At 39.3% G+C, this 23233-nt stretch overlaps 1 protein-coding gene across 3 annotated transcripts in view; it reads left to right on the top strand.

The window, feature by feature from the left end:
• The window catches only part of BOD1L1 (biorientation of chromosomes in cell division 1 like 1), an 80144-nt gene extending 56911 nt beyond the window's left edge, over positions 1 to 23233 (top strand). For 2 of the 3 annotated variants that reach the window (XM_081959857.1, XM_081959859.1), the window contains exons 17-25: positions 1 to 80; positions 1513 to 1582; positions 1662 to 1696; positions 7744 to 7792; positions 9949 to 9977; positions 10109 to 10193; positions 10610 to 10781; positions 17254 to 17397; positions 20143 to 23233. In XM_081959857.1, coding sequence (XP_081815983.1) covers positions 1 to 80; positions 1513 to 1582; positions 1662 to 1696; positions 7744 to 7792; positions 9949 to 9977; positions 10109 to 10193; positions 10610 to 10781; positions 17254 to 17397; positions 20143 to 20251 — 773 coding nt within the window. In that variant the 3' untranslated portion in view covers positions 20252 to 23233. The remainder of the gene's footprint in view (positions 81 to 1512; positions 1583 to 1661; positions 1697 to 7743; positions 7793 to 9948; positions 9978 to 10108; positions 10194 to 10609; positions 10782 to 17253; positions 17398 to 20142) is intronic. The other variant, XM_081959858.1, reaches the window with a different exon arrangement.

A 23233-nucleotide genomic window follows, 5' to 3' on the forward strand; every position in this document is an offset into this window, starting at 1 on the left:
ATAAAATTATTGGCAGAATGGATAGTTCTAACACTTCAGGTCTGGAATCCAGTTTGAATCCTGTTGAGGGAAGCAGTCTGGTCAGTATCAGTCACTCATTTGAAAGTTGCTTGTATGTGCTTCAGATGATCATGTTTTGCCCAATTGTAACAATATAAAAGACAAAAAACCAGACTAACAAACAATTCACTAATGTTTTTCTAGGTAATCAAGATAATAGCTACGTTGCAGATAATTCATGGATCAAAATCGTTAACTACTTAGCTCCTAAAGTAATCTGAATGAAGGAAAGAAAGAAAAAAAACTTTTTTGTATTGTAAAAAAATGAACCTTTTTGAGTTCAAGTTACAATCGTAATGGAGACCATTACGGTTAAATTAAATGGCCTTACAACGACCCCTGCTCTCTCTGATGCAGCTATTAAATTAACTTACGGGATGTTAAGTGAAGCACAAAGTACCTTGGGGAGGGAGAGACCCTAGGAGGCCTAATGCAGGCCAAGGCTTGCCTGCCTTGAGGTTTTCCCACCTCCTGAAGCACTCTCTGCTCTGCTTCTCACCTCTTGCAGTCCTTCAGCTTCCTATCCACCCAGCAACCTAGAAGACAGCAGACCAGCTGGTGTTTGCAAATTCATACTATTCTGCAACATGTGCTATTGTAATACTAAGGAGGCTCCATTTAAAAGGCTGCCCTCTACAGGTTTGTGAGAATAACAACTGCTTTGCCCCGAGACTGGCTCAGTAAGAAAGCTGATCCTGTGTCTCAGAAACTGCAAAAAAAGAAAAGTAAGTTGGGTGCTGCTGGACCCTGGAGCAGGCCAAGACCTGCAAGCCCCTAGGTTGGAGGGCAGCTGGAGGCTTGCAAATTCCAAATGACTTGATCTCCCCCTTGCTTTCTTGGTGGGAAGGAAGCTGGGAAGCATGCCAATTTACATGTGCTACAGTTGGCCTGATCTCCCCTGAGTGGATTAATGGCTACAGGCACCCGTAGGCAGGGGCAGGATAGGTGAGTGGGTAGTGCTGCAGCATCCCTATGGTTGGTTCTAAGGGCAAAATGACTTCAGGGGTGCTGCAAGGTCCATAACTTTTGAAACTGAATCATGTAGTTTTGAGGGAGTTAACTGAACAGTTGCTAAGCCACTGGTCATAGATGGGGCACTACCTATAGTTGTGATTGTGAAGCATGTCAAACTCTAAACAGAGTGTTTTAAACTTGGAACACTTCTTTTCTGACTGAAGCCAAAATGCTCAGGCTACAAAATAAAGACTTCAATTTCTTACTCAGAACTAGTCATTTTTTGAAAATTCATGAAATATTTTGCATACCCTAGAGACTAACAACCACTTTTCATTGGTGCTAACCTGCAAAAAAAAAGGTTAGATCACAGTAACTCTGTTTGTTATTAATTTTCTTTAATGGTTCTCAACCTTTTTTCCTTCCTATATTTGTTTTAGAGGATATCTTCAAGTGTTCTTTTTAACTAATAATAATCTTTTGGCTTGTTTGGTACAGCAGCAAGTAATAGTTAAACGAAAAAGAGGAAGACCTCGCAAATATCCTATTGAAATAGCAGCAGTGCAGAGTAAGTATGATAACATCCCTTTCTAAAAAATAGATATCAGTGTTTCACTGAATTCAGGAATTGTATTCTTTCATTCCAGGTCAGGATTCAGCATTGGACACAGTCATGAGAAATGTAAGCATTTGGTGGGGTGTTTTGTCTGCATGCAGAGGTTGAGGGAGTATTATCTTTCTATGGAACTTATTTGTATATTGTTTGTTTGGTAAAGCAAACATTGGCAGGATCAAGAAGACAATTTCACTCAGTATAATATTACTTATACTGATATTTTACTTTTAAAACACCCTGCCTCTGAGAGGATCCTGACCTTCCTCACCTTCTAAAAAGCCTTGAAGAACTGACTTTTTCCAGATGTCTTGGGGTAGTGTGTAGCTGGAACCCAAGAAAATTGTTTTTTTCAAAGTGAGCTGAGTATTGTTTTTGGAAACACTGGAGGTTTTTGTGCTGTTTTTTATGCTTCTTGTTCGGTACTGGTGCGATTAAGCACTAGCAATGAACCCCAGGTCGAGGTTATAACAGAGCAACCCTGTAAAGTATACGCAGCGTGCGATAGATAAAGCAACCACACTGAATAATGGATAGTAAAGTAACAAAATAAACTTTACTTTTTGAAGAATATAGCAAAATCCATAAACACAGCCAAAAAGTCATACACAGAAAAAACAGTCCAATACTACCAAGATAACTTGGATACAAGTAGCAAATAACTTACACACAGTAAGTAGTAGCAACAGTAGTAACAGTTAGACAGCAGTTATCATACATCAATCAAGAGAGAGAGAGAGAGAGAGCAACAACATCAGCTGCAATTTAAATGCTGTAATCTACTAATTAGCAGAGTTCCTCTCTTAAAGATACATAACATGCCTGGTGCAATATATTGTCTACCCAACTTGTTGGTTACACCCTAACACTTCTTATCATCCCTGTTTTTAAGCTGTCTAAGGTTATGATATTAGGTTGGTGGCTATATAATTTTTTAAAGAATATTCTTTTAAACATGATTCTTTCAACGCCAAAACTTAATTTGTTTTCTCTTGTACAACGGCATTCCCCATTTATTTACTATATACTGTATATATGCTGCACATTTTTCAAGGTTATAAAATATCTACGGTAACAATCAGAAACAACATTAAAACAATCATCAATAAAAAATGAACCCAACCCCAAATAATAATTATTTCAATAGTACTATTAGCCGTAGTGGTGCAATGGTTAGAATGCAACATTGCAGGCTAACTCTGCCAGCTTTTCAGTCCTGACCAGATCAAGGTTGACTCATCCTTCCACCCTTCCAAGGTCCGTAAAATGATGACCCAAGTTGTTGGGGGCAATATGCCGACAGTATAAATTGCTTACAGAGACTTTTAAAGCACTATGAACCAATATATCAGTCTAACTACTGTTGCTTTTTTAAAAAAAAGTGTGTCCACTAATGCATCTCAGCATTCAAAGTGTGCTTTTCTCCTGAGCTAGATGGAAAAGCCAGGTCCAACTTGTATTCCTGAAACCCAGCAGGGAAGAAGTAAATCAAATCTCCATAAGATAGAGGATAGTGATTGAAAATAACAATGTTTTAATCCAATCAGACATTGTTCTGATTGGATAAATAAAAGAATGTACTGCTTTTTTACTCAAATGCCTATACACAAATGCAAGATTATGAGGACTAAACAGGGAGAATTAGAAATTAGAAGGACATGAGGGGAGATATGATATTGTTGCTATTACGGAAACATGGTGGGATGAAACCCACAATGGAACATACAGCTAGAGGAATGTAAATTATTTAAAAGAAATAGACCAAATAAAAGAAGAGGTGGAGTTGCACTATATATTAGAAATAACTACATCTCTACAGAAATAGAGCACAATAATGACAAATATGATCTTGAATGCATTTGGATCAATATTAAAGATGAAAAAAATGACATTACTATAGGCCACCCAACCAAACTGAGGCAATAGATGAACTTTTTGCTAGGCAACTAAGGTATGTAGGAAGCACATCACAATAATAATGTGGGATTTTAACTACCCTGACATCAACTGGGAGACAAACTTCACCAAGTGGAAGATCCAACAGGTTCCTAACAAACCTACCAGACAACTTTGTTTCCCAAAAAGTAGAGAAGGGAAGAAGGGGATCAGCCATATTGGATTTAATTCTCACTAACAGAGAGGAAATGATAGAAGGTGTTGAAGCTACAGGAACCTTGGGGGCAAGTGATCATGCAATATTGGAATTCAATGTTATGCAAGCACAAGCAATATAACAAAGTCAAACTAGAGTCTTGGACTTTAAGAGAGCTAATTTCAATAAACTTTCTGAGCTTGGGAAGGATTCCATGGATGAGAATCCTCATGGGGAAAACAATTCAAGAAGCTTGGGAAATTTTGAAAAGTGAGATTATAAAAGCCTAGTCTAGCACAATACCAATGAAGAAGAAAAATAACAGTTCTCAAAAGAAACCAGCATGGCTGCATAAAGAACTCTCTGACAAATTCAAAGACAAAAAGTATAAAAAGTGGAAAGGGGGGCACATAACTAAGGCAAAACATCAGCAAATAGCCCGAGGCTGCAAAGATGAAGTGAGGAAAGCTAAGGCTCACAATGAACAAAGGCTTGTTACAAAAGTAAAAAATAACCAAAAAAAAAAGGTTCCAACATGTTGAAAGCAAGAATAAAGTCAAGAGAATAATTGGTTCATTGCTGGGAGAAAGTGTCAAGAAGGTGACAAGCAACAGGGAGAAAGCAGAACTACTTAATTTGTTTTTTACAACTGTCTTTACACAAAGGAAAAAAAACAGTTGGACCTATAAAAAACAGCACCACAAAAAGCAGATTAGGAACACAAGTTAAAATAGGGAAGAAAATGGTAAGTGAGCACCTGTCTACCCTAGATGAGTTCAAATCACCAGGACTGGATGAATTACACCCCAAGGTTCTGAAGGAACTGGCAAACGAGATCTCAGAATCACTGAACTATATCTTTCAAAGATCCTGGAGCACCAGGGAACTGCCAGAGGACTGGAAAAGAGCTAATGTAGTTCCCATCTTCAAAAAAGGAAAAAAAAATAGATCCAGGAAACTACAGACTAGCCTGGCCACAATACCAGGGAAAATTCTGGAAAAGATAATCAAGCAACGAAACAGCGAACATCTAGACGCAAACAAAGTAATAAGCAAAAGCCAACATGGGTTTGTCAAAAACAGATCATGCCAGACTAATCTTATTGCATTCTTTGACAAAGTGACAAAATTAGTGGGCCAGAGAAATGCCGTGGATATAATTTACTTGGACTTCAGTAAGGCATTTGATAAAGTAGACCATACCCTACTATTTGATATGATACAAAAATGTGGGTTAGACAGCAATACCACCAGAGCAAATTGCCTTTGCAGAATCAAGCCCTGGAAGATCATGGGAAGGACATGTTTAGAAGCAACGCAAGCATCTCCCTGTAACGAGAATTGCAAGCAACACTAAGGAATCATTGAGACTTTCTCAGAATGGCAGGAGTTGCAGTTCCTAATACCTTCAGGAAGGCTGGGTGATGGAAATCTTAGGCCAGGCTTCTTGTAGCTGAAGCAATCCGTCTCGCCCAAGGTCAGGTTGGCCATTGCAGGAGGCTCATCCTGCATTTGTGGCGGAGCTGGGGAATGGGCCACACCTCCCATGACGGCCAACCTGACCCTGGGTGAGACTGATTGCTTCAGCTGCGAGGAGTCTGGCCTAAGGTTTCCATCGCCCAGGCTTCCTGAGGGTGATGGGAACTGCAGCCCAGCACAGCTGAAGAGTTTAACTGAGCCATGACGTTGAACACAACAGTAAAGCAGTGGTGCTCCCCAAATGAGGAAATGTGAGCTTTCAGGGAGGGAGTGTATTTCCGTGGCTCATTCATAGAATTCATACCGTGCCTTCCCATTTGCATTCAAGGAGGCCCTAACATTCATGCCCTAACCCTTTCGGTATATCGTTTTGTTATACTTAAAATGGTCATTAGGGCAGAGAACCGGTTGTTAAATTATTTCAGGTGTGTTAAACTCAAATTTCATTGAGGGCCGCATTAGGATTGTGTTTGACCTCGGGGGACCAGGGTGGGTGTGGCCAGGGTGGGCATAGTCACCTTGATGTTACTCGTGTCGGGGGCACCTGTTGTGGCCTGAGAGCTCTGCCAGAGAAAATAGGCTCCCAAGCTCTGTTTTCGGCTGGGACGGCCTCCTGCAACCCTCTGCCAACAAAAACTGAGCTCAGGACGGCCGTGTGCAGCCCTCCTGAGCTCCGTTTTCACTGGCAGAGGCACTGTGGGCCAGACATTCACTCTTTCCAGGGCGGCCCTTGGGCCATACATATCTAAGCATCCCATGGGCCAGATCCATCCTGGAGGCCTTGAGTTTGACACCCCTGAATTATCTGACTCCCACCACTGGATCAGATTATCCCTAGAGCAATACCACTTAAACTTCACAGTGCTTTACAGCCTTCTCTAAGTAGTTTACAGAGTCTGCATATTGCCCCCAACAATCTATCATTTTACTGACCTCGGAAGTATGGAAGGCTTAGTCAACTTTGAGTTGATCAGAATCGAACTCCTGGAGTGAGCAGTGAGTTAATCCTGCAGTACTGCATTCTAACTGTGCTACCATGGCTATCCAACGTAATCTGCCAGCTTCCTGTCATTTAATCTTTGCCTCTATGCTTTACTATACTGCATTTTGCTTCATATACAGGTAATTCTCAAGTTACGACAGTTCACGTAGCAACCATTCTATATTACGACTATATAACACCCTCCCAAGTATTTACAACAATTTACGACACAGCCCAAAGTTAGGAATGTTGCAGCACCACAGTAGTCGTTCACACTCACGAACATTTGCAGAGGCACTGGAACATTCACCCTACCTATTCCCCCAATCCCGGCCCTGGGTCACCACCGTCATGGGGCCTGTGGAGATTCACTTACCTTGCAGCGATCTAGCAAGCCGCCGGTTCCTTTGCCTGCTTCGGTGCATTCGCGGAGAACAGAGGCCTAAAGTAGCGTGGGATCAAGGCCCTGAGAAGCTCCCCGTCTTGGCGGAAAAAGAGTTTGCAAGCTGATGGGGGGATTGCAAGAAATGCGATTTCACTGGCCCAATGTCTCATCAACTTGCAAATGCATTTTGCGCCAAGACTGCAAACAGGCAAAGAAACCACAGCAGAAAGGCTGGAGAGGAGACAGCTTGCTACATCTTCACCAGGTAAGTGACCTGGCACAGCAGGCTGGGGGGGGGAGCAATTGTGGGGAGCACAGGGGAGGGAGCATGAGATATCTCAGGGGTTGGGTGAGGCCTTGGGTGGTCTGAAGCAAGTAGCCTATTCCATCGCTAGACGACACCTCCCCCCCATGGCTTTCCATATCTTGAGATACCTCATGTGGGTATGTAATGGGCAGGCTCCATTACATTCATAACTCAAGTATTACCTCTATGAAACTATAAAAAATGTCAACATTGATTGTAGTTTTTAATATTCTGACCAATGAGCTGTTCTGTGTATAAAATATGTTTTACAGTATATTCTAAAATGTAAGCCATGACAAAAACATTTAAAAGTGTATGTGTGTGTGTATTTATGATATTGATAAACTCACTATAAGATCATGATCCTCTATGGATAGAAGTTTCTTTGAAAAACCCAGCTTTTTTCATGGGTTGTAAAAAGTGCCGTGTTTCCCCGAAAATAAGACAGGGTCTTATTTTCTTTTGACTCCTGAAATAACATTTCGCCTTATGTTCGGGGAGGTTTTATTATTTTTGCGGTGCAGGAGGTGGCAAGCGTGGTCACCTCATGGCTGCTACTGTGTTGCAATATTTTCAGGAAGCACTTATTTTTGGAGGAGGGATTATTTTAGCGCATAGGCTCAAAAGCCTGATTGGGCTTATTATCTGGGGAGGTCTTATTTTCGGGGAACCCCAGAGTATTGCATATTACATTACTTTGGGTCTACACTAATTGTAGCAGTTGGGCTACTTCTCCGTATTTAAATAACTTCTGAGAGGACAGGATATCATGAATTGGTTTAAATATAAATAAAGGTTGAAAGAGCATTTAAACACACTTAGTATGTTTGATTTTTCTACTGAGAATACTGCTGCTTTTGTTCTTAATTAGGTACTGCAGTCTTCAGGCACTAGCAGTAGACCAGTGATAATACCAGAAGGTAATGATTCAGACATATGTTCTTAACATGAAAAATAGATGGCATGAAATGCAACAGGCTTTTTTTCCCTTTTAAATAAAGACTTGATACTCCATCAATTTGGCTATCATAATTATGAAGTTTTCTTGTCCAGAGTTCCAGGGTAGTTCTAACATGTATGCAAGCCCTTTCTCAAATTTGGTAAAATCTGTGGTTTCAGTGGCCTAATAAATTGATATCTGTCAGCAGGACATCGCTAGGGAACTTAATGGCATAACTTCCTTCCATACTGCTCATGGGATCGCACAGTTTGGTCTGATTGATTTGATTTGATTTCTGAACTATCAGAATGTATAACTCCTAGTGTTGTAGAGTAGTAAATAGAAGAGTGCAGAATTCAATAACATAATTAAAACTTTGAACTTCCATAAAACCAAAAAGATCCAGTAAAAGATTAGTGAAATATAATTGACTCCCACCCACCCACCCCTCTTTCCTAGAACACATTTCCAAGAGGACAGCCTTCCCACCCATGTCCAGCCATATGTCAAGTCAGCTTGTAGAGTCTTGTTATCGAGGGAGCTGACGTTTAACTGCAGTGGCTAGAGAAGCAGGGTCACCAGCATTTAATATTTTCATTTGATAACTGACTCTTAATAATAATAAAATAATAATATTTAATGCTTCTAGACCGCCCCCTCTCCCGCAAGGGACTCGGGGCGGTGTACAGTTCATACAAAATATAACAGGATACAATAAAATTAAATTAAATATGTACAGTTGACAATTGACATGGAGGAGGTTAAAATGTAGTTAAAAGAACTGTACAAAGCAGATATAAAATAAATTCAAACCCCTAAAAACAAATACAGTAAATTAAAAAGCCCCTAAAATAACCAGATATAATACATTTGCCAGGAGGGACAGTTGAATTATGCCAGGCCTGCTAATCGGAACAGGTGGGTCTTCAGTTTTTGCCGGAAGGAGCGGAGGTCAGAAGTGGTTCTAATGTCGGGGGGGAGGTCATTCCAGAGGGTTGGGCCCATCACAGAGAAGGCCCTACTCCTCGGTGTCGCCCGCTGGCATTGCCTAGTGGACGGCACCAGGAGAAGTCCCTCCCTGTGTGAGCGTATTGGCCGCAGGGATGTATGTGGGAGGATGCGATCCCGCAAGTAACTAGGTCCCGTGCCATGGAGCGCTTTAAAGGTGGTAATCAGCACCTTGAAACGCACCCGGAAAACCACAGGCAGCCAGTGCAGCTCGCGCAGGAGAGGTGTTACGTGGGAGTACCTCGTACTCCCCATCACAGCCCGTGCGGCTGCGTTCTGAACTAACTGCAGTCTCCGGGCGCGTCCCAAGGGCAGCCCCATGTAGAGAGCGTTGCAGTAATCCAGGCGGGACGTCACCAGTGCATGAGTGACCGTGCGTAGGGCATCCCGGTCCAGTAGGGGGCGCAATTGGCGCACCAGGCGAACCTGGTGGAACGCCCCCCTTGCCACAGCTGCCACATGGTCATCCATTGACAGCCGGGCATCAAGGAGGACGCCCAAATTGCGCGCCCGTTCCACAGGGGGCAATTGTTCGCCCCCTATGGCCAGCGATGGGATCAGCTGGCTGAACCGAGGTGCCGGTAGCCACAGCCACTCAGTCTTGGAGGGGTTGAGTTTAAGTCTGTTGTCCCCCATCCAGACCCCGACGGCCTCCAAACACCGGGACATCACTTCGACAGCCTCGTTGGGGTGGTTTGGAGTTGAAATATACAGCTGAGTATCATCAGCGTAGAGGTGATACTCAACCCCAAAACCACGGATGATCTCACCCAGCGGCTTCACATATGTGTTGAACAGGAGAGGCGAGAGGACCGACCCCTGTGGCACTCCACAAGTGAGTGACCTCGGGGTCAACCTCTGTCCCCCTGTCAACACACATTGCCTCCGGTTAACATCCAGCCTCATAGAATTATATACAATTCCAATTTTCAAGGAGGATTAGGTCATTCTATTTTACTATTGTCTATCATCCCTATCACAATTTACATTTGCATTTAGTACATTGTAAGTTTAGGAGGAACAGCATGCAAGGAAAGTCATTTTTAATTAAATGACTAAGTAACATTTTTTGGCTAATTTTAATATCTTGATAAAAGTACATTCTTAATTATTTGTTTCTTTTTACAGCCAATGACTCTTTGAACAATAGAAGCAATGTAAGTTGAATAATTTTTAATTCATGCTGTTTTCCAACTCAAATCTAAAATATCTTTACAGGATTACAAGACCTTTTGGTTGTAGTGGAACTGGATTGTTGTTTTGTTTTGTTTTTATTTCCAATTGTTAGGAAACTGAAAAAGAGAAGAGCAAGGTGGTTATGGGGTTAAGAGGAAGAAAATCGAAACAGGCTTGTCTTTCATCAGAGGAAACAGGTAGACAAAGACCTCCTCTTCTTCTCTTAACTTTTTATTTTTTTAAGTTGTCTATTAACTTGTAAAGAGATCAGCTTTATACCCTGGGAAAAAAATCATTGGGCTGAAGCTAAAGTAAATATTATAGAAAAATGTGCAAATCTCTGTAATTTTATGTCAGGATTAGTACAGCACAGCTGCTTGGTTCCGCTTGAGTTCTCTATGAATTTTGTCTGTGAAAGAACAAAGTAAACTATCACAAATGTGTTTAAAGAGATTTAAACAAATATGAATTAAAACATAAAGGGATGGAAAATTACATTTTCCATTTACAAGGTTCTTTAAGAGTATTCTATATGGTATGCTCTTTTTTTAAAAAAAATCAATCTTTTTCTGAGGCTTGAGTGGATCTTTGATACCGTCATTAAAATTTGCAGGAACAAACACATCTGAGTCATCTAAAAAACGTCAGAAGCTCATATCCGTCTCTGAAGAAAGCGCTAAGGGCCTGGATGAAATCAAGAAGAAAGGAAGTGGTGATGAAACAGATGGAGATGAGACGCATCCAGGAGCCACAACTAGGTCAGCGTCAAGATTAGAAGCAGAAAGGTAATTCCAACTATGACAAGACTTGGCAAATGATTAACCGGGTCTCTCCAGTAGGGCTTGGAGGGATGTTATGAGAATTGAGTAAAAAGACACTTAAGGCTGTCTTTTTCTGCAGTAACTGGTATATTTGTCTCAAATCCAGTGAATTTCCCAACTGATAATGAAGGATTTCTGGCTGCAGTTACCATATGAATAAGGGTATACTTATTAAAGTTAAAATGGCAATCACAACTATGTAGTTGAAGCATCAGTCTTTTTTATATATGTCACATATAAAAAAGGAGTAAGGCTTTCATGTCGTTGTTATGGTCATCATCTTGCCTTTTTTACCCCTTTCCTATAGACTTCTCTGCATATGAATAAAATTAGAACCATCCTAACATCTGCAAATTTGGTGCATTTTAATCCATTTTATATTTTATTTGTGATACATTATTTTATCTTGAGATAAGCCCCTTAGAGCCACCTGAACTGCAAGATGGGCAGTGAATAAATGAAGGAATGAATGAAGTGTGACAAGTGCATATCGAATCACAGTTATCCAATGATCCAGCCAATAGATCTCCAATTTATATAGATTAATGTAAAATTTCTTTGTTTTCATCTAATCATAAAATGATCCAGATTCCAAGTCAGAACTTCCGTAACTCCAGGGTAAACAATAGTGACTAACCAGGGGACTGAGCATCACCAGTACATAAGCAAAAATCTAAATCTAGTGGCTTAAACCAGCAATTTCATGCAAATTTTAAACATAATCAAAAATGAGATGATTTTTAGTGTCTTGAAAGCACAGCTGTGGTCTCCCATCTTTCTTAAAAATCTGCATTTCATCAGAATTGAAGATCCTGCTAATAATACCCCTGAATATTACACTTCCTCTCTATTATCAATAGTCTGAAGTCTTGACTCCACCAAAATCTTGGCTCCACAATCAGTCTGGAAATCAGATAGGAAGCAATACAGAAGAACTTTTGCAATCAAGAAAACCTATAAATACATAACTAGGTGCATTGTCCATGAAAGAACCTTAAGGTTCCTGACCAACATAACTGACAACTTTGTCATCAAAAAGATAGAGGGCCTGCTATTCTAGACCTAATTCTTATTTAAAAGTGAAAAAATAATAGAGGGAGTTGAAGTTGCCAAAACTTTGGTAGAGAATGACCATGTCATATTGGAATTCAATATAATGCAACACAAATAATAGAACATAAGCAAACCAGTTTCTTAGACTTTAAAAGAGCTGATTTTAACAAACTTAGAGAAAGCTTGGGAAGGATTCCAGGGATGAAAATCTTAAAGGGGAAAACAATTCCAAGAAGCTTGAAAAACTGAAAAATATTATTATAAAAGCCCAGTCCAATTCAATACCACTGAAAAAGAAAAACAAGAAATCCAAGAAAATAGTGCAGTTATAAAAAGAACTCTGATAAATGGAAAGACAAAAAGGCTAAGTACAAAAAATGGAAAGAGGAACACATAGCTAAAGTTCAGAATGAAGTAAGACTAGCGATTAATATCAAAAATTGTTTTTAAAAAGTTTCAACATATAAAAAACAAGAAAAAAGTCAAGGAAACAATCGGTCCACTAATGAGAGAAGCAAGGCAAGAAAGAAACAGGCAGTAGAGAGAAAGCAGAGCTGCTTAATTCACTCTTTTCACCTGTCTTCACACAAAAAAATAATATAATCTAACCTACCAAAAACATAATCATAAAAGATAAATTAGGAATACCAATTAAAATAAGCAAGAAAATGTTAAGAGAATACCTGTCCGCTCTACACAAGTTCACATTACTGGCACCTGATTCATTTACGTCCCAGATTTTGAAAGAGCTGGCAGATTTTGGAACCATTGAACCATACCTTTCAAAGATCCCAGAGCACCAGAGAACTACCTGAGGATTAGAAAGGAGCTGATACGGTTCCCATCTTCAAAAAAGGGGAGGAAAAACAATTCCAGGAAACTACAGACCAATAAATCTGGCATCCATACCTGGAAAGATCCTGGAAAAGATAAGCAACAGATCTGGAAAAACCTAGAAGCAAGCAAAGTTATAACAAAAAACCAATATGGGTTTGTCAAAAACAGATTATGCCAAATAAATATTATTTCACTCTTTGACGAAGTGACTAAATCAGTGGACCACCAGTGAAATACAGTGGACATAGTATACTTGGATTTAGTAAGGCATTTGACTATTAGACTATGACCTACTTTTTTTGTAAAATAAAAAAATGTGGGATAGACAGCATCACTACCAGATGGATTTGTAACTGGCTAACAAACCGCACTCAACATGTAGTCTTTAATGGAACTTCATCTACATGGAAAGAAGGAAGCAATGGAGTACCCCAATGTTCTATTTTAGGCCCAATACTCTTCTTCAACATCTTCATAAACTATTTCAATGAGGGAATAGAAGGGGAACTCATCAAATTTGCAGACAACACTAAAGTGGCAGGAACAGCCAACCCCCCAGAAGATAGGCCCAAGAATCAGATAGATCCCAATAGACTTGAACACAGGGCCCTATCTAACAAAATGAAACTCAAAGTAGAGAAAAGTAATGTTTTAATGCAAGAAAAATAAAGGTACAGATTAAGTGGAACTTGGCTCAATTGCAGTATCTGATCCTAGTGGACAATCACTTATATACGAGCCAGCAATGTGCAGCAACAGCCAATGCAGTCTTAGATTGCATTGATAGAGAAATAGAATCAAGATCAGAAGAAGTATTAATACAGCTTTATAAAGTCTTAGTAACACTACCCTTAGAATATTACATCCAGTTTTGGTCAACATATTGCTTAGGAGTAATTTCCTAACAGTGAGAACAATTAATCAGTGGAACGGCTTACCTTCAGAAGTTATGGGTACTCCATCACTGGAGACTTTTTAAAAAAAAAATACTTTATGGTTTTTAACATATATGAGTACTTAGTGAACAGTACATTGTCTGGGTCAATTTACCTTATGGAGTACTAATAATAATAATACTGTTTAGGTATACATAATAGTAATCTTTCAACTTCTAAGATTTACATATACATTGTAGTTATAATGTATTATATTTTGTAACAGTATACATATTAATGTTTTCCCCATTTCTACTTTCTACCTCTTTTTTCTAAACCCTAATTAATACAATAATGCCCATATTCTCTCTACCATTCATGTTTAGTCTAAATATTTCCTCTGTCTCCACATCTGCCTCTCATTGTCTACTCTCTAAAATATCCAACAATGACTGTTACATCTTTTCTAGGGGATCTTTCTCTTTACCCTCTTCTACATTTTGGCCTCTTGAAAAATAGTCTACCTGCTCTATTTCAAGAATTTTTACTATTTCTTCTGTATCTTTATCTAATTATGTCATTTGTTGATTTATGTCCTCTATTCTTTCCTCTACTCCAGTGGTTCCCAACCTTTTTTTGGCCATGCCCCACCTAAGCATCTCTAAAATCCTGATGCCCCTCCCCCAGTGACATAATTCTTACTATTCAAAAAGTGAACTCCTACTCATGCGGAAGAAGCCTAAAAGGCCATTAACTTGGTTTAAACAAGGTTCCAAAGAACATGGCATCCATGAAAGAGAAAAATAAAAAACAAAAGGCAGTAGAAATACTTAAAAAATAATAGTACGAAGGGATATGAAAAAACAGCAAATTATGTTTCAAAACATATAATAGAGAACTGAAATGTACAAATATAAAATAATTTTAATGAAAGCTTTTTCTTAAATACTTTGATCATATTAATTACTATTCATATTAAAATAAAGGTATCTAACAAATTCAAAATACAATTTGAGCTCACCTCAAGATCATATTTACAACACAATCCTATGCATGTCTACGCAGAAGTAAGTACCATTGTCTTCAATGGGACTTACTCCTGGGAAAATGTTGTAGGTTTGCAGCTTTAGTCTACTTAAGTTAGTGAGATCCTTGTGCTTGATGCCTACTGCAGAGAGATTTTATATTAGACTCCAATTTAGTCAGGGATATCCTTTTCAGACCAGACCCTAGGAAATGCAGTTTAACAAAGACAACAATAGGTAAATGAAACACAGCTGTTTCATCAAAAATATATAAGAACACTCAGCAGGCTTTCAAAAATTCAGTTAATAGCTCATTTTCAAATTGCCCCCATTAAAAATCAAATTTCCCTCCTGTGGAGCATGGGCCCCACGTTGGGAACCACTGCTCTACTCTTTCTGGATTTTCCTCTATTGTCTGCATTTTTTGTTCATTTTTCATTATCATTTGCTGGAGATTTCCTGATCTCACATCTGTATTGTGCATCAGTTGCATCATCTCCCTATGGTTCCTTGTCAAACCTTCTTGGATATCTTGAAGCATTAATTTTATTTCTGTTTGGGATGTATTTGTTCTTCCTTGTTGTAACAGTTTGCTTTATTTTAGCGGGCAAAAGGAAAGACAAAGTCCCTTCCCCTGCACCCATATGTCCATCACATGGGCCAATTAATCCACTGTCCCAACTGGAGATGCCTCCTGGTCACACCACTCCAGGTGCAGGCTGAGTATCTTTGATTCTCAGAGAAAAGAATGTTGTTATGGCTAAATACTTCTACCAGCTCTATGCAAACCCTCCTCCCAGTTTCCCACAAATTAAGTGTGGCAGCCCTGAAGATCCAAAAGAAAAGATGACCTCCACGGCTGACATCTGAATTATTCAAATTTGTAGGTCTTGTTTAGTTTTTCTTTTGCCTCGTAAAGTATTCCATAAAATAGTATTTGTAATACAGAATGGCCCACCAAATTTCCGTATGTCTCATTAATTCATAAAATCAGGTGTTTGGTTTCAAGTGCAAATCCTTTTATTTATAATCCACACTTCTTAGAGAAATTTCAAAAGACTCACCTGTTACTCCCAATCCGTCAAAAAACTAGTAGATAGAAAAGAAAAAACAAAAAGACAACCTTCTAGATGTTGTTTGCCTTTCATTTTGTTTCTCGTCTTATCAATCCTGACTTTCCTTTCTTTTTTATCAGCCCTAACTTCTTTTTTTCAAGGTCCTTTCCAGCCATATAATAATATAATGTATTCTTTGGCCAGTAGATGGTGTTCCAACTCTATGTTTTACTACCAAAACAAGGGGGAAGCTCTAACAGCTGATTGTCAAAGTTCAACAAAAGAAAAAAAATTCTTTATATAATTTCTTCCAGCAGTCAAACAATATTTCCAACAAATTAAAATCACTTTTCACAGCAACCACAAATTCCAGTTCAGTCTTTCTATATTTTGAAACTTCATATTCCTCCATTAAAATTTCATTTCTCTTTTGAATCTATAATTTGTCTCCATGTATTAATTCACTGCTTCCTGGGTTTTGGAGTCTTTCAAAAATTCTTTTATGTAGGGTGAGTCTCTAATAAAGAATTTGAAAATTGTCTCACCCAGTTCCAATCCTATGTTCACACACCGCTCCAGCTCGTTTCTCCGTCAGTCAGGCAGGCGCCTCGGATCTAGCTGGAGAGCTGCCGCTCTCCCGCAATCGACAAGGAATCCCTCCTTTCTTCATCACCCCTCCAGGGTGCTTTGGCCCTTTAGGGCCTTCTATTGGAGAAGAATCGGTTGGGATTTGTGGAGCCCCACTACCTCTTAACTGTCTCGCCACAACTCCAATCCAGAAGTCTATCACTGGAGGCTTTTAAGAAGAGACTGGATAGCCACTTCTCTGGAATGGCATAGTTTCCTGCTTGAGCAGGAGGTTAGACTACAAGGTCTCCAAGGTCCCTTCCAATGCTGCTATTCTATTACTCTATGATTGCAATAGCTGCTTCTGTTAAAACAAGATGTAACAATGGACGTTATTCAGGGGATCAGACATTTTTATATGTCCTTTATGTCTTTTTTTTTGCTAGTGTTTCTTAAAACAGGACAATCTGTAGCCACATCCCTTCATGTATTTACAGAAGGAGGCTCACCAACAGCCACTGTGAGGCACCCTTGCTGGATGGCCATTCTTGAAATGAAACCTCCAGTTCTGCTTTTCTATCATATTATATTGATAGATCTGGTGTTTTAGAAATTTAATTGACACTTCACTTCAGAAATCTCCTCAGTTTCCTTCATCTAAATGTAAAATAAGAGAGATTCATTTATTTCTTAATGGTCTGTAAAATCACTACACAAAACCACCAACGTATTATTTTGTTTTGCATCTAAGAGACCTAGAAGTGATCCATACACACACCCTTACATTTTTCTCACTTTAAAATGTCAACCTCATCTCTCTCTGCCTCTCCCTCCCTCCCTCCCTCTCTCTCTCTCCGCCTCCCTCCCTCTCTCTCTCTCATTGAAGTAAGATGTTTTTAAATAAAGAGTGTGGGAACATTATAGACACTCCCAAGCTCCCATTTTTGGAATTATGCTTATAATTGATCGTCTTACCTGGTCCTAGAAAAGCCCCTTCTTTGATATTTGTACTTATTTTTTTCAGGAAGCAGCCAAACAAGCCAACAACCCGAGCCGCATCGAAAAGCCAGAATCCATCCCCAGCTCTTCCTAGAAATCGTCGAAAATTAGCAGAGAAGAAGCAATCATCTGCCACTGCAAAAGTGAACAAAGATTCTCGCTTGGCCCAGTAAGTGGAAAGAAAAATATCTTGAGATTCTCCTCCTTCCATTTGTTTGATCATTACTACCCAAAATGATGCCACAGTATTGGTGGGATAACTACAGGACATGAGTCCTGTCGTGGGTCCAAATAAAGATCCCAATCAGTTCAACACTCTGAGGCCTTAGCTTCCTCAAAAATCCTGTTTATTGGGTACAACATATTGGCTCGGTCAAATGTGAAACCAACACTGAATAATTCCCATGGTTTCAGTACAATTAAAGAATAGATACTGGCCACCCTCCTTGTGTCACAGATCACATTAGCCAACCAAGCAGATGAGGAACCTCTCAGCACTCCTTTCTGCCATTGCTAGGACAGATGGATCCAGCCTTGGTTCTTATCTTTCTTATGTCTGGCACATTGGAGGGAAATATTCTACATTCCATACGTCCCCCTCCCTTCCCATAAGTATGGCAACCAAGAAACGAAGCAAGAAAAATATTACTTCAACTAGAGTCATTTCAAGAGTTAACAGTTTATTTCTGCTATGCTCTAGAAGGATCTGGCTGTCCATTATTGAATATCAGATATGATTTGGCATGGACTTCTCTGTTACTTTGCTTAAAAGATAGCTTCAAGCATTTACCAAAATTTTGAGGGTAACATATCTTTTATCTTGTTTATTTTTTCATTCATGTAAAATATGAGCTTCTACTTTGCTTCAATACAGTTTATTTACTTTTATAATATCATAGTTCGAAACCCCAAAATCACAGCATCTCTATTTTTCTGGAGCAGCCTTATGGAGTAGAAACTTGTTGGCAAGCAAGTGGCAGTTCAGAACTCATTTTGAGATGAAGGTGGTATTGACCACAGGAAATGCCAGACACCTAAACAACTTTGGAAGATTGACCATGGAAAATAGTTCCTCATGCTAGCCAAAAACAAAGAAGGATCCATAGAAAAAAGAAATAAGCTATTTAAGACAAGTATTTCATGGCTCAGCCAGGTATCAAATTGTCGTGTGCATGAATCTGTAGTGCTCAGGATCAGAAAAGGTCTTGAGAGACTTGAACAATGGGCCCTGTCCAACAAAATGAAATTTAATGTGGAGAAAACCAAGGTTTTACAGTTAGGCAGGAAAAACCAAAAGTACAAGTACAGATCAGGCAAAACCTGGCTCAAAACCAGTAACTGTGAGAGGGACCTTGGAGTCCTAGTGGATGATCACTTAAATATGAGCCAGCAGTGTGCGGCAGCAGCCAAAATAGCTAATATAAACCTTGCTTGTATAAACAGAGGCATAGAATCAAAATCTATCTATTAGTAACACTTTATAATTAGTACCGCTAATACTATGTATTAGTACTTGCCTTTAGTAAGGCAAAAATACTGGAATACGGCATCCAGTTTTCGTCACCACTTTATAAAAAGAATGTTGAGACTGGAAAAATTGCAGAGAAGAGTAACTAAGATGATTAAAGGCCTGGAGACTAAATCATATGAAGAATGGTTGCAGGAATTGGATATGGCTAGTCTAGAGAAAAGAAAGACTGTGGGTTACATGATAAAAATATTCCAGGATTGCCACCAAGAAGAGGAGGTCAACTTATTTTCCAAAGCACCAGAAGGCAAAACAAGACACAAGAAACTAATCAAGAAAGAAGCAACCTGGAAATAAGGAGAAACTTCCTAACAGGGAACTGACCAGTGGAAAAGCTTACTCTCAGAAGTTGTGGGTGCTTCATCACTGGAGGTTTTTAAAAAGAGACTGGACAGCCACTTGTCTGAAATGGTATAGGGCCGTGATGGCGAATCTATGGCACGCATACCACAGGTGGCACGTGGAGCCATTTGTTAGGGCACGTCACCTTTTTCAGACATTTTTTGCCCTCCGGAGGCTTCAGGGAAGCCTCCTGAAGGCTCTGGAAGGCAAAAAACGGCACTATGGTCATGCATGTAGCATTATGGGTATGGCACGCCAGCGCACGACCCCCCCTGCGCTCCCCCCGCTTTTGGCACACGATCCAAAAAAGGTTAGCCTTGGTATAGGGTCACCTGCTTGAACAGAGGATTTGACTAGAAGACCTCCAAGGTCCCTTCCAGCTCTATTCTGATTGATTGAATCTAAATGTAATTGTAATCATTGGGCTAAAGAGAAATGATGCCAGGTATATGCAGTCTCCAGAGTCTCTTATAACTGAGGCAATTCATAAATACAATGTCAGTAAGCAAGTGTAACCATAATCATATGCCATACCATTTTATTTAGTTGAAAAAGGGAAGCTGGAGTATTTAAGCAGAACCCTCATGGAAGAATTCAGTTTTTTATAGGAGTCCGAAATCAAGGAGGTCTGATGGGAAGAGTAGAGGGAGTCATCCATATGTTTGGGATCTGTCAGTGGAAAGCCCTGGAGTTCCTCATCCAAGTCTCCACTGTGAATCGCATAGGTTGCAGTGGTACAAATGAGAAAATGGCAGGGAGTCAAGATGGCCAGGGACAAAAAATGGCAGCAGACACTTTTCCAAAGATGTTCTTGATGATGAGGAGCAGCCAAACAAGCCTCATCAGGTGGACAAAAAGAGGTAGAGTGGAATAGCAGCTTAGAACTAAATTCTCTTGCTTCCCAATTTAGCCAGGATCCCAACAATGGTATTGTTGAGGACAGTCTCTCCCAAAGCAGGTGATGGGCCTAGTTTGATCAAAGTCACTGGATTCCATGATTACTAAAAATAATTACCCCTTTTTTGTTTGTTTTGATACTTTCAGATCAAAATTTCAACCCATCAAGCGCAGAAGGGAAGCAAGCCCCCCAGTGTCACATAAGAAGGATCACCAGAGGGCTGATGAGCCTGACATGAAAAAGTCCAAGCGATAGTTGGAACCCATGTCAGTGGGGATTCAGGGTGGGAGGGAACATTCTGTGCTCTGTAAAGCTTGGGTGAGCTGCATGTGTGTATTTCCAAGATGTAACATTAATACACATGTAATATTTTAAACAGCTTCATAAACTATTTGTTTATGAAAAAGATGATATGAATTAGAGAAGTTTCTTTGTGTCCAGGAGGAATTTGCTGATGCTTCCAAACCACTCTTCACTAGTGGCTTCTTAACACCTTTTGTATATAGAACATTTATTTAAAAAAAGATTGTATTTTACTGTGTATGAACATAATGAGAACACTGTGTTGAACTGCAACACCTGGTGGTATAGTATATTGTTTTAACTGGATTATTAAATGTTGTGCTGCCATGCTTAGTGCTGGGTAGGACTAGGAAAAGGAAGTGTGAAGCTAATTTGGCTCAGAACCTTATCATATGTTCGGGTCACGCAGATAGGCATAAGGAGAGCTTTGTTACTTCCCTTGTTGTGTTTGTAACTTTCTCTATGCTAAGAGTTAAGAGTGACATTTTTACAGTGTTGAGTTCGACGTCCCCTTTCCTTTGGAAATGTATTCTCACTTGTAAAATTTATCCCAGTGTCCCAGCTGGAACATAGTACAAGAAGAGTTTTCGACTGAAGAGCACATCACCTTTCTATGGAGCGCTTAATTGTTCTTCTTCCAGGGCTTTTGTTTCTCCATAGAAAAATGGAAAACAAAAGGACTGAAAAGATTGGCAACATGCATACTTTATCCACTAGTATTAAAGAAGGGCGTAGAATCTGGCTAGTTGTCCAAATTTTTAGTAGACTTGCATTTTACTCTCTCAAGGACAAATCTTCAATTTGAGTTCCGTGTAAAGCTTTTTTATTGTTAATTGCACTTGTCTCTTGCAAAGATGTAAGTTGCCAAATATTATGAGATTATTTTAAAATGTTCATATTCATCTTTTATAACTAAAAAACATTGATTTTTAATTTTTTGTTGTAGTTGTTGTTTGGGGATCTTTTGTTGTAATGTGGATATTTCTGTCAAATATTCTAGTTTGTTTCTTATGGAATTTTTATATATAAATTACAAAATGTTTCCAAACTAGAGTCTCAGTATTTGAATTGCTAGGTTTTTGCATGTATGTCTAGTCTATACTCAAAGATTGTCATCCCAAACATTTCTGAATCTTATTGATGTTTATGCAAGTTAAAACACAAGCTGAAATCTCTGGTGCTCTCAGCTCAGCAATTTAATGGTGCTTTGTTTTGGATTGGGCTCATGAAATAGAAGTTACAGCATGGAGTCAATCATATTGATAGGGAGGTCTGTAGGATGCAACCAAAATCAAAATGGTGGCCATGATTGCACAGTCAGAAGTTTGCCTGATTTTTGTCTGCAAAGCTTCAATCACATTGTTGTGGCTGCCATTTTGATATTTTTGATCTATTCTATGGATGCCCCTGCATTTCAGATAATTTTTTTATCCTTTTCTATTTTTAATTATGACAGATCAAAACTGTTATCAATTTTATATGGATATTTTTATCATTAATTCCAACTTATTGGGTAGAGAAAGACTCAAAAGATTTCAATTGACCTTCATAGTTGTTGTCTTGCATGATGCAAAGGCAGGAAAGATCGCAAGTCTTCATAATTGCAAAAATGCACTCTTCCCCCCTCCTCCAAATTGGGAAGCCCTGCTTCCCGGTGCAAACACTTAAGGTCAGAAGCTCTGTTACAGGGATGGTGGGGGAAGGGAGCAGCCAGAGACCCTGTCCCCTCCTCCTTTTTGCACAGAAAAGCCTTCCCCCAAAAGTTGTTGCCTTCTTTTACATAGAAGGTTCATTATCTGATATTCATTAGCAATGGAAAATGAATTGTATTCGGTCAAGTACCACTGATAGTACTACAAGTACTGTTAACCTTGCAGGAAAAATGGATTCCTGGTTAAATAAAACCAATAAAAATAGAGCTTTCTTTATTAGAAGTTATTTTAACAGCAATTGTGAATCTGTCCCACAGGATCAGATCCCAGCGACTCAGCAGTATTTTTAATCACTTTTTACATGTGTGTAATACAAGTAAACTCATGATGCATACTATCACTCACCTTCCCACTGAAAACTCACATGCTCTTGAGAGTCATTCCCTAGCAACATAAACTTTGAAAAGAAGGACAGACCTGGGAAATTCTCGGCTGAAGGTCAGAAATGGATTGTGATGTTTTATCTGTATCCATCAGCCTTTCAGGGTAGACCAGTCAGAAAACAGCCACCACAGAAACAACTGTGGTGTTGTCAGGCAGAATAACCTGTTGTTGTCAGGTAGAATAACAGGATTTTGAAAGTCTGCCAGAATTTCCCTTTGTCCCCTCTTATACCAATGTAGAAACAATATATGAATTTGAAATGCCTTCCATATGATGGAAAGCATTAGCAAGCAAGTAGGGTAAGAAGCTGATGGAATAGGACCATTCTTAAAAGGTCCCAAGGAACTGGGTGTGGGAGATTGTGTGAACTACTTCAAATTCCCTATTCATTGAGATAACGTTGTGTTTTCTCCCTTGAGATACAAGTTTCCTGTTTAGAGATGCTTTTTGTCCTGAAAATTAAGAATGAAATTAGCAAACTTCAGTCAGTAAAATACATTTTTTTGCACTTGTGTCAGAAGCAACGAGGTGTATCCAAGTTGAAAGGATTAGCCAGTGATATCACTGCTGTCCTGGGGACACTCAGTTGGAGGCTACTTTCATGTGATGGATAAGAGCTCAAACTTACCTCACAGCAGCTATCCGGTCTCAAATGCTAACCTCCTGCCAAGTGTCCCAAACATTTGAGCCACCAAGCCACAGTAAAATAAATAAATAATAATCTGTTCAACCTATTTTGGTTTAAAAGATTTGGGAGTTGTGGTTTACTGTAAAATGAATACATGAGAAAGTACAAATCTTGTCTTTGGTTTCTCTTCACTCTTCTAAATAAATGTGC

Source organism: Natrix helvetica (genome assembly GCF_964273705.1).
Source record: "Natrix helvetica genome assembly, chromosome: 7".
Lineage (NCBI taxonomy): Eukaryota > Metazoa > Chordata > Lepidosauria > Squamata > Natricidae > Natrix > Natrix helvetica.